Below are 12,200 nucleotides of genomic sequence, written 5' to 3' on the forward strand. Positions count from 1 at the left end.
CAGAATTTCAAATTCTCACAGACTGCAGATTCCTGGAGTTATGGAGGGTGGATAAACCCTTGAAACTATTGCCCTGAAATAATATTTAAACCTTAAACCAAAAATATCCCCTTAAAGTCTTCTTAAAACCAAAAGTAGTTTAGCTTAAACTAGTAAACAATGTCTGCCTTGGGCATTATGCTCTTTAAGAGCTACCCACACGGGATCAAATTAACAACAGCCATTCAAAAAATTAGATAAGAACTTTAGGGAACAGTGAATTATGTTAACGAAGGAGGAACAGCTCAGAAAAGGAAGGTGAGAATGGCTGCACAACTTGAAGAATGTAATTAGTGTCACTAAGTGGTAAATGTAGAAACTGTTGAATTGGTGTTTATTTTGCTGTGTATGTTCTCAATAACAACAAAATAAATAAAATTTAGAAAGATACAGTGAGAAACATTAAAACATTTTACCTGTCTTTAGTGTTAAACTTGATGTACTCAAAAGTAAGTAAAACATATATTCCTTCAAAAATAACATATTAAATGTGTTCATATTAGTGGGGGTTATTAAACAAGATATATTTTGATTTAGGCTATTTTCTGGTAATGTTTCTTAGCTAGAAATTGGCAATCTGGAAAAAACCCGATCAATAATGGCTGAAGAGCTAGTTAAATTAACAAATCAAAATGATGAACTTGAAGAGAAAGTGAAAGAGATACCCAAACTTCGAACTCAGCTAAGAGTAAGTAAGCTTTGGTTAAAGATGAGCCTAAAATATTTTAATACAGTTATATTAAATGTCATATTTTTACTTTACATAAAGTATGTTTTTAATGATTTCTTTGAAAATCAGACTTTTAATATTTGATAGGTGCCCTGGTGGCTCAGTGTTAAGTGCTCTGCTGCTAACTGAAAGGTTGGCAGTTAGAACCCACCAGAGTTTTAACATTTGAGTAAAGAACTAAGGATAATTTTTTTTCATTTTGCTTGTTACTTTACTCAGGATATTTTTCACAACTATGCTTAGATGTGTAGAGAAGAAATAAATAGTATTTGGCCAAGGCTCATTGTAAGATTGCACTATATGTGACACAGAGCCTCTGGGTGCCGTAAATGGTCAAACACTGGACTACCAACTGACCGGTTGGCAGTTCAAACCCCAGAGGCTCTCTGGGAGTAAGGCCTGGTGATCTGCTTCCAAAAGATGACAGCCTTGAAAACCCTGTGGGGCCCTTCTGCTCCACATACATGGGGTCACCACGAGGCCATGAGGAGGGATTGACTCAACAGGAACTAACAATAACAATACATGACAGTAGTGATATTCATTGACATTAGATGTCTTCACAATTAGCATATTTGGATTTTGTGAGACAATGTTAAACCTTAAATGAAAATATATTTTCTTTTGACTTTTCCTGTGAGCTAAGTGCCAGGTATAACACTTACCCACAATGAATCAAAGAGATTTAAATTGCATCAAGCGTTGTTAACACTGGTGGGAGAGAAAAAAAGTAACACATGTATGGGGAAAATGGTAGACTAAGTACAAAGATTTGGTAAGATTAAAAACCATTTGACTTGATTTTTTTTTTTTTTAATTATGTGCTGTGTATTTTTATTCCAATTTAGATCATAGTATGAGCTTAAATTTTAAAAGATTTGAGTATATACTTTAAATTGTAATGTGTTTACTGTTGATTCATTTACGATAACATTAAAGATGTTCTGTGCAGTGATTTTAAAAACTGAAAATGTGTGTTTTGTAGGATTTGGATCAGAGATACAACACTATTCTGCAGATGTACGGAGAAAAGGCAGAAGAGGCCGAAGAACTCCGACTAGATCTTGAAGATGTGAAAAATATGTACAAGACTCAGATAGATGAACTTCTGAGACAGAGGCTCAGCTAACTTCTGGAAATGGCACTCCCATCAAACTGAATGTAAACATTTAATATCTAAATGCAGACTTCCAATAAATTCTTTTAAAGAATTACAAAATGAGATTTACTGTAGAGTTCAGGAATTAAAGATTACTTTATAGTGTGCAGTCCTGTTTGCAGTTAAATTATTTTGTGCAATATCTGAACTTTATTTTTGAAACTCTTCTTTAAAGATTAATTTTTTAAAGTATCCATTTTATTTCACCTTGTATAGCACAGAGATTACTTTATCCTCATCAGTCTGGTTATGGAAGGAGAGTGGTGTTCATATATGTATTGTAGAAATATAAGTAATTGTATCTATAATGTATATGTGTATGTATATATGAGAACATTTAAAGAGTAATGTTAACATATGGAAACTTGGGAATCTTTTACACTTAAATCTTCAACATGTTGAATGAAAATGTACAGTAAATGTTCACATAAAAAAGTTACTGCCATTATTAAATTTTGACCTAAATTTTTTTTTTATTGTGGAAGTCATGCTGACGCTGTCTGAAATTTAGAGGGTGAATAATTGAAATATTTTTTATTTTTTGGTCTGAAAGTTTTCTAAATTTCATGTTCTCAGCCAGAAATTGGTGTAGTTCTTAGTACATGAATTTACTTTACTCAGCTTCTAGGAATAAGTTTGTACAAATGTCCTTTTTGTTCGCTGTCAGGAGAAAGCTGCAGCTATTCGAAGTTATTTAGGCATAATTGGGTAGTGGAAAAATTTTACTTAATGATGTTGTGATGGGATCAGTAACATTTAAGTGGTTTTGAAGAGGTATTGTTTTACTACCATTTAAAATCAATAAAAAACTCATTGCGGTTGAGTGGATTCCGACTTATAGCAACCCAATAGACAGGGTAGAACTGCCCCACGGGGTTTCCAAGGAGTGGCTGGTGAATTCAAACTCTTGTCCTTTCGGTTAGCAGCCTGAGCTTTTAACCACTGTGTCACCAGAGCTCCAAAATTAGTAAAAAGCATGTAATTATTAATACAATTTCTTGTTTAAAAGTTACTTGCTCACATTTTGTAAAGCCACATCTTTGGCACATTAAAAAATTGTTTGATATTACAAATAACAACATAGAGAATTGTAGGAGTCAATTTAAATTTGGCATTTTGCAATTCTGTATAATTTACCCTTTTTTTTTCGTGACATGTGAAAAACTCAAGAATAGTATGGAATAGCTTTAAAAATAGCTATGCTGTCTTCCAAATGTTAGTTTGTTCCGAATTTAATCAGTCTGTGTTTTAGACCTGTGAAATATTTTGATAATGTTATTACTAAAAGTCATTTAACTGCCTTTACTTACAAATAAAAATTCTCATTTAATTTTCAGTTAAATTTTAAAAACTGGTATTTTAGAGTGTTAACTAAATGTAAGGCACGTTGAAGAATTTTGGAGAACTTTCAGGGGAACTGAAGTGACCTCATTTTCTCTCTTTCTGTATTCCAGACAGCATTTCTGTCATTAGAGCTCTGATTTTTAGCATCGATAAATATTCTTTGAGTGTGAGCCAAATTCACAAAATTAATTTTCTATATTTTAGTGGTAATAAGCACTAATATCTTTTTGTCAGCTTGATTTTTTTCCTAAAGATTCAGGGGCAGAATGTCAAGATTGATAGCAATAAGAAATGTACAGAATTAGAAAATACAGGAAACTTAAATTGCAGAATTCTGTCAAGCATTAGAAACTGCCTGAGTTCAGGAATTTTGAAATTGTTCTTTTAAAATAGCCAACAGTGAATCAAAACCAAAAACCCTTCATGTTGCAAGAAAGGATTAAAATAAAACTCTTTCCTATACCTTATAACTTCATAATTTTAAACAATTTATTTTTTCTTAATCCTTCTTAACGTTAATAAAATCGATTTAACAAAGTTTTAAAGTGTTTTCAATTTATTTAATTTTAAGGATAACAGCTATTTAAATTTCTTTGCCACACATTACTGTTTATTCACAAATTAACAGCTGATATTCATGCTGAGCTTGTTTTGACTGCTATGAATTTAGTTCAATCACTTGATACATTCATAAATTCAGGTTTACGGAATCACTTTTTTGAAAAACTCCACTAAGTGGCAGAATACTTATTGAATGTTGGTTGCTGTATTTTGCTGTTGTCATTAAAAATTCCTTATCCATATTCTACTAAAAGAATATATTTTAAAGGATAAGAAAATAGTTTGCCATCAGATATTTCCATTATTGGAAGAAAACATGAAGAAATTATAAATATTATAACAATTTCAAGAATACAAAAAAGTAGAAGAGGTGTGAACGCTGATGTTTGGAGATGTATAGACAGGTAAGCACAGACTACAGAGAGAGGTCTTACCAACCCCTTGGAGGCTGAATCTAGACTACCGTTCCTTTGCCTCTTTTTTGAGGACTCCCAGTTGCACAGTGTTTTTATCATGTGGAATGTACCAAATTTATCTCTGTGTGTTGTGATTTAGGAGATTCTAAATATGGATAATCTGACCTCAGGAAGCATAAGCTTTTGTAATTAAGTAAATGAAAAGACTGTTCAGGAAAAAGTTTGTTCTCATGATCCTCAAGTGATTTATTTGATTTAATAACCGAAAATTTATTCAAATGCTTAGTAAGAGTATATATAGTATTTAGGAAATAGCTACAAGAAAAAGGAGGAAATGACTAGATGTTTTATGTTGTTTTACTACTGTTTGGTTTGTGTACATTTATGTTCTAGTGTATCATAATTTTTCATTTTCATTAAAAACAAATTTCCCCATCCTAAGTCAGTTTGAAAGTATAACAACTTTAATTACGTATTTTGTAAAGGGCTAGAAGTATGATTTAAACTACAGATTAACATAATATTTTAGTTCTAAGTGAAAGATAATGTAAATAATAAACATGCATCTGATTTGAATAAAGATTTTAAAATAGTAATAATGTATTTCATTTTTAACACAAGTTAGAGTGGTTGATACCAATGAATGAAATAATATTGTTTTATGAAGATAATATAACTTGTATAACTTTGGATTTCTTATTTTAAGGAAATGAGGATAAACCCCAATTTTTTATGAGTTATATTGTTAAGAATATATTAGTATTAAGCATAGTTTTTCTAATGAAGATAGTTTTTGGAAAACAATTCTAAGTTTGGTTATTGTAACTGCTAATGTCTATAAGGATGATTTCTGTCTGTTTTTAATCTTAGCTAGTATTGAGACATCCTTCTAAAATTTCTGTATTCAACTAACAGAATAAGTTACGTTCTTATTCCTGAGTTCATGTCGCTTGTATTATTAAAATCTGCCACTTTGATCCTTTACTTTCTAACATACGGCCTTTACACATAGCCAGTTTACCATTTAACAAACCAAGTCCTTTTACGATAGAATGGAAACTGAATGTATCTTCTTGATACTCACTTTTTCTCAAATAATTAATCAAATACTTTAGTACTCCACAGTTGTCATGCAGATAATTTACTCTTAGAACTGTCCAGAATTTATTCCCTTCACTGCCCCAACAAGTAAGCTCAATTTAATGTTTAAAATCCTCAAATAATACTAAGGGCTAACGGGAGGTCTTTGTTTGCTTAATATTCAACTCTCTTGAGTTTACAGGTAGCAGTGGGCAGAACGTGGTGAATAGAATTCAGTTTTATTCAATGCCATGTTCATTTGTCTCTTCAGAAACTACAATTTTAATTTTTAAAAATCTGAATTTGTGGTCGTGTTGATGATAGGAAACACTGCTTAGTTTGTCCTCGGCACTGTATAAGGATTTCATCTATCTAGCATCATAATCCATTATTCTCTATTTTGAAATCCGGGAAACTTTGAAAACCAGATGTTTTTTTAATAAGTTTGCTGTCAAAACTACTTAGTGATAAAACCTGACTTGCGCTGACATGGGGCTGTTTGTTGCCTTTGCTTACCTCACATGTGAATATTAACACATTTTGCTGAAGAAATAGTGTGTGAAGTTATGGGGTGCTGACTTAGGACTCTCTGGGATATTAAATAGTATGCACACCCTATTCTATAAAAAAAAGTTCTGCAACACATCTGGCCCCAAGGACTTTGGAAAAGGGATTGCGGACCTGTATTTTATAATGAAAACTTCTTAAGGTTGATTTTATTTTTTATCCCTATTTTTAAAAAGAGGAAAAGTTAAGTAACTTGTTCAAGGTCATATGGCACCTTGCTTTTTTTTCACTCAGTAACATACCCTGCAGTTTATAAAGATTGATAATTTCTGCATTCCATTGGATCACCTTTCTTTGGAATGGGGCACGAATAGGGATCTCTTCCCTGTGTCAGCCAGGTAGCTGTCTTCCAAATTGCTCAGTATAGACAAGTGAGCAGCTCCAGTGCTGCACCTGTTTGTGGAAGCATCTCTGTTGGTACTCCATCAGTTCCTGGAGCTTTGTTTTTCACCAATGCCTTCAGTGCAGCTTGGACTTCTTCCTTCAGTAGCATCGGTTCTTGATCATATGCTACCTCCTGAAATGGTTGATTGTCACCAATTCTTTTTGGTACAGTGACTGTGTATTCCTTCCATCTCACTTTGATGCTTCCTGCGTCAGTTTTTTGCCCATCATCCTTCAATATTGCAACTTGAGGCTTGGTTTTTTTCTTCACTTCTCTCAGCTTGAGAAATGCTGAGTGTTTCCTTCTCTTTTGATTTCCTAACTCCAGGTATTTGCACATTTCATTATAATACTTTGAGCTCCCTTTTAAATCTTCTCTTCAGCTCTTTTACTTCATCATTTCTTCCATTCACTTTAGCAGCTCTCTGTTTACTTGCTTGCCAAAAGTGAACAGGACTCGAAACACTGATGAAGATCACAAACTACAGCCTTCAGTATAGGTCACATCTTAACATTAAAAAAAAAAAAAAAATCCTCACATAGCACCAATAAACATTATGATAAATGGAGGAAATACTGAAGTTGTCAAGGATTTCATTTTACTTGGATGAACAATCAATACCCATGGAAGTAGGAGTCAAGAACTCAAACAACAAATCTATAAGAGACCGCTCTGAAATCTTAAAAAGCAAAAATGACACTTTGATGACTAAGGTGCAACCAACCCAAGTCAAGGGCCTCATATGCATGACAAATGTCTTTTCAATCACCACATAGTGCATGCGAAAGCTGGACAAGGAAAAAACGAGGACTGAAGAACTGACACATTTGAGTTACGGTGTTGGCAAAGAATATTGAATATATCATTGACTGCCAGAAGAACGAACAAATCTGTCTTAGAGGAAATACAGCCAGAATGCTCCTTAGAAACAAGGATGGCGAGACTTCTGTCTCACTTACTTTGGACATGTTATCAGGAGGGAGTAGTCCCTGAAGAAGGACATCATGCTTGACAAAGAAGAGCGTCAGCAAAAAAGAGGAAGACCTTCAGTGAGATGCACTGATACAGTGGCTGCAAAAATGGGCTCAAACATCCATACTATCGTGAAGATGGCTGAGGACCAAGCAACATTTCACTCTGTTGTACATAGGGTAGCTCTGAGTCAGAACTGACTTGATGGCACCTAACAATGTATACTTGGTTAACATCTGCATAGTTCAGCATTGCGTGGGTATAAAAAAAAAATACCATAGTTTATTCAGTCAGTATCCTATTGATAGACATTTGAGTTTACTGTAATGCCAATTCGAAGTAAGTTAATTAAATTTTAACATTGACCGACATTTGGGGCCGGGGTTCTATGTTGAGAATGGCTGTTGCAGTAAGATAGAACTCTGCCTCATGTTCGCAACGTTCCATAGACATCTTCCTTTCCTCTGCGTCTCAGTGACCAAAACTCAACATGGAGACGTTTAAAACAGGGCTGTGGGATGCCATGTCAGTCTGAGTGGTTTGTATACTCTTGTGATTAGATTAACCTATTTTTAGAAACCTTTCTCAATATATTCCTTTTTTTCTTTTTCTTACCCATCACTCAGTAAAAAACCAACTTGTTTAAAAATTTATTTTAAATGATTACATTTGAGACCAACTAACAGGAAAGCTATCTTTCCTGTACATGACAAAAATAGAAGGGTCAAGTAGGCTGAGAAAGCATTTTTAAAAATTACTGTCCTTATTTGTATGGGAGGGACAAAGTATAATAGAGGAGTAGTTTCCTTACAGGACAAAGATTTTTACCTCAAGAATAAATTAGTTAATATTGTAAACTGGTTTAGAATAGTGCCTAAGTAACATATATGTTTTTGCTGTTACTATTATTTGAAAAAAAAAAATCCAGATAATATTCCTAATTTAGTTAGTCTCTAACTAGAACTTGTAACCATTCTCATAACAGCATTTAAAATTTTTATTATGTAAAAAAAAGCACATAGGCTATTGGAAACAAACTGCTGAGTTTCCTTATCATTCCTCAGTGTTGAACTTTATGTGTATGAGAGTAAGTTTATTTTGATGGTATCAAAATTCATTAATTCAAGTTGAATCAGTATTTAATGATCAAATTCTACGATGCTGTCTTACACTCTAGACAGCGTGCCACAACCGAGCCGGCCAAAAGACGACTGGGAGATGGGCGTTCAAATAATCATAATAAAAATAAACAATTATAATTCAAATAATCATAAATTAACAACAAAATATGATAAACTCCAAAGGCTAGCACGTGGTCATGGCGAGTTTACGGATAGGTACAGATACAGCAAGCATCCTTCTTTAAAACGTGTGCGGACTCCGCAGTATCCTCATCGCTAGGAAGTGTCTGTTGCTAACCACGTTCAGGCCCCAAATATGAAAGCTGGGGCGACAACTTCTGCCCGAACTAGGAAAACAGTAAAAACGCGCCCGCAATCAGAATGAAGACAAGAGAAAAACCGAGTCAGACGTTCCACCTGCCCTGCCCATGTCTTTTAAGCTCCTTATCTCTTCCAAGGAGGAGAGGTCGACGAGCTCCTTTAAATCCCGCTTTCTTTCTGGGTCTGGCTTCGGTAACAGGGTCGGAGACTCTTCTCCATTCACCTTAGGGGAAACAACGTGCCCGCAGCCCCCTCCTTGCTGCAGCCGCGGGTTGGGGGCGCCGCCGGCCTCGGTCCCCGCGCCGAGTCGTTCCCTGCCAGCGCCACCCCGGGCTCGGTCCCCGGTCGCCCCTTCCACAGATCGCGGGCGCAGGCTGCCCAAGGTGTCCCGGCAGCTCCCTGGCGCCCCCTGGCCCCGCTGGAGCGCCCGAGGTTTCCGGTGAGCGGCACTAGCCGGTTATGACGACTCCCTCCTTCAGCGGCCGCCGTCTCCTCCTCCTACTCCTCGGTAGCCCCGGCTCCAGGTGGGACTCGCCCTGCGGTTCGCGGGGCCTTACCCGCTCCCCTTCCCGCCGTGGCCGCGCTCTGCGCGCCATTCTCGCCTGCGCGCGGGGAGCCAGCCAGCCTGCTCCCAGCGCGCCTTCCCGGCAGGCTGCAGCCTCTCCACGCTCCCCGCGCGCCTTCCCATGGCTCGCGGGCCGGGTAGAGGGGCGTAGAGGCAGCCGACTCCGGCCTTCCGGGCCCGGGCGCAACGTCCCTGGAGACCCCTGGGCGCGGGGGAGGACACCCGGTCCCTGGCCCGTGACCTGTAGCCGGTTCCCAAGCCGGACTGGAGCCGCTCCCCCAGGCTCCTCCCAGGCAGCCTGAGGGCTGCGGCCGCCGCAGTGCTGGGTGGCTGGCGGTCCTGGAGATCTTTGCGCCCCGGAGACAGCCCTGGGCGGTGCCTGGGGTCAGCCCGAGCCCGAGCGCGGCTTGGTAACTGGGAAGGGCGCTCGCCGCTGACCCTGCCGCAGTCCTGAGCGAGGTTACGGCAGACCTCCACTTCGGATCCTGCCTTACAGACCGTGAGAGTTTATTGCAGAAGTGGGGCGAGTCCCAGATGCATGTCTTTCGTTTGTCTATTGCCTTCTTTAAACTTTCCCAAGCTCTGCCAGAGTATTTCTCCATCTCACCCACTGCGGTCTCTATCAGCTCTGGGCTTCACCCCTAATCATCTTTCAGGCACCCCCCTCCCCGCCTCTTTTAGGCCTGTGTCTTTTATCCGATGAAAGGATACAAGAGTGGAACGAGCTTTGTGCTGAAGGAAAAAGTAGCGCAGCCACTAAAATTCTCATCTGGTGGAGAAGCGCACCCACCCCTTCCTGGGGGGCCTTGCAAGAGGACTCAGCTGCGGAAAGGCCTTCTGCCAAGCCCTGGGGTTGTACTTGCAAGCGCTAGCAGCCACCCTCATCTAGCTTATGCAAGTGGATACGTGCCCTCTGCAAAAACCAGGTTTCTCAGCGGTGTCTTTAGAATTTCCCCATAACCTAAGCACTTTTCCTCCTCCGTGGGTTGGGGAGTTTGCTTATATCCAGTGCTCAGTCGAGGACAATGGATTCGGGTAACCGAAGGTCAGTACTTGGTCTTAACGATGACTTTATTACTGGGGAATGATGAGTCAAAAGATTGGCTGTCTTGTCTCTTGAGCCTTAAGGCTAGCCATGCTAGCTCAGAACGGTGCGATTCTGTGAGCCGAATGACTCCGGGGAGAACCTGGGAACTTGTTTACTCCTAAGGATGTTATTTCTGCTCAGTATGCAAAGTATGCCCTTCCTGTTACTGTCTGTTAGCTATAAAGTGGCCACCTCCTTCCTGCTCACCATTAGAACCTGGCCTGTTAATTTACTATTTTAAGGATTGCACCTGTAACTGCTTTTAACAGTGTGGTATTCATGAAGAAAGGAGTCCCTGGGTGGTGCAAATGTTTAACATGCTCCACTGCTAACCAGAAGGTTGGAAGTTCAAGTCCACCCAGAAGTGCCTCATAAGAAAGGCCTGGCAGTCTATTTTTGAAAAATCAGCCATGGAAAACCCTGTAGAGCACAGTTCTACTCTGACACACATGGGGTCATCATGAGTGGGCTTCAACTAGAGCGACTGGTTTTATTCAATAAGGAGAAGAAAGCAGCACCGTGAGTACCAACTAAATGCCAGGTCCTCTGCTGAAGGGTTATCTCATTAAATTATTTTGTATGTTACTATTTCCTTTAATTCAAAATATCCCCTCAAAACTATGGCCCCTGGACACTCTGCTAACCCACAACTGGAACCATTCCCGAAGCCCACTTTTCAGACAAAAATTAGAGAGGCCTATAAAAGAAAAAATTAATACACATAAGGAACGTGCTTCTTAGTTCAATCAAGTATACGAGACCTAATGGGCAGTTCCTGTCCAAAAGCAGGGCAAGAAGGCAGAAAGGGACAGGAACTGAATGAATGGACAAAGGGATCCCCGGGTGGAAAGGGGAAACATGCTGTCATATTGGGGGGATTGAAACCAATGTCACAAAACAATATGTATATAAATTTTTGAATGCAAAATTAAGCTGTAAACCGTCACCTAAAGCACAATTAAAAAAAAAAAAAAACCTCCCGGATGATAAAAGTCTATTTTAGTATCACTTTAAGGCAATATATTTCATTTCTGACAGGTTTGAGCTACCTGAAATATCATAGCAGCTTCTGGGTGGTTCTGAGGCTTAAAGAGGTAAATATTTGTACTATTAATAGAGTCACTGTTACAATAAATATATATACTTTTTAATTTTGTAGAATTGCTATCAACTTATTGTTGGGTAAAAGTCCTAACTAAAAATATAATTCAGATCAGTTTTACAACAGGTAATAACATAGTCTTTAGAGCCATCTAAAAGAAAAGCCACTAGATTTACCACTCCAGTGGAGAAAAGGATTTTTTCTTGGCATCCCCACTGTCCAATTATGATGCCTTGGTCTGAGAACTTGAGGTTTGATTGAACAGAGCGGTCTATTTCTAAAGGCCCCCTTTTCCACTGCCCATGAACAGTGAAGGGTCATTATGAAAGCAACCAGTGTGCCCCAGTGAACAGCAGACCTTGCTGGAAAGCATCTAAGATGCATTATACCGCTATCATTCGGTGGAAAGAGTGCCTTTTTTTAAATAGTGCAAGCCAGGCCAAACCAGTTACCATCCAGTCTGTTCCGGCATCAGAGTAGAACTGTGGTCCATAGGGTTTGCAGTCACTGCTTTCTTGGAAATAGACTGCCAGGCCTTTAACAAATTGAGAAAGGCATGATTGTTATCTGGGGTGCGTTAGAAAAATCTGGTCCTAGAGATATAATCCTTACAGGGTGAGTTAGAAACATAATATGGTTTGGAAACCCTAGTGGCGCAGTGGCTAAGAGCTACGGCTGCCTAACCAAAAGGTCGAGAGTTCTAATCCACCAGGCACTCCTTGGAAACCCTCTGGGGCAGTTTTACTCTGAC

At 38.6% G+C, this 12,200-nt stretch overlaps 2 protein-coding genes across 6 annotated transcripts in view; both read left to right on the forward strand.

The window, feature by feature from the left end:
* TMF1 (TATA element modulatory factor 1) overlaps positions 1-4,848 on the forward strand; it is a 42,865-nt gene extending 38,017 nt beyond the window's left edge. Inside the window, exons 15-16 of one of the 2 annotated variants that reach the window (XM_064275019.1) lie at positions 602-727; positions 1,755-4,848. In XM_064275019.1, coding sequence (XP_064131089.1) covers positions 602-727; positions 1,755-1,898 — 270 coding nt within the window. In that variant the 3' untranslated portion in view covers positions 1,899-4,848. The remainder of the gene's footprint in view (positions 1-601; positions 728-1,754) is intronic. The other variant, XM_003409797.4, reaches the window with a different exon arrangement.
* A 4,275-nt stretch (positions 4,849-9,123) lies between these two features.
* EOGT (EGF domain specific O-linked N-acetylglucosamine transferase) overlaps positions 9,124-12,200 on the forward strand; it is a 46,106-nt gene continuing 43,029 nt past the window's right edge. The window contains exons 1-2 of one of the 4 annotated variants that reach the window (XM_010590064.3): positions 9,150-9,219; positions 11,386-11,441. The gene's annotated coding sequence lies outside the window, so the exon portion shown is untranslated. Of the gene's footprint in view, positions 9,220-9,561; positions 10,306-11,385; positions 11,442-12,200 lie in introns of those variants that run through there. The other 3 variants (XM_010590063.3, XM_010590065.3, XM_064275020.1) reach the window with 3 other exon arrangements.

This window comes from Loxodonta africana, chromosome 22 (assembly GCF_030014295.1).
Source record: "Loxodonta africana isolate mLoxAfr1 chromosome 22, mLoxAfr1.hap2, whole genome shotgun sequence".
Taxonomy (NCBI): domain Eukaryota; kingdom Metazoa; phylum Chordata; class Mammalia; order Proboscidea; family Elephantidae; genus Loxodonta; species Loxodonta africana.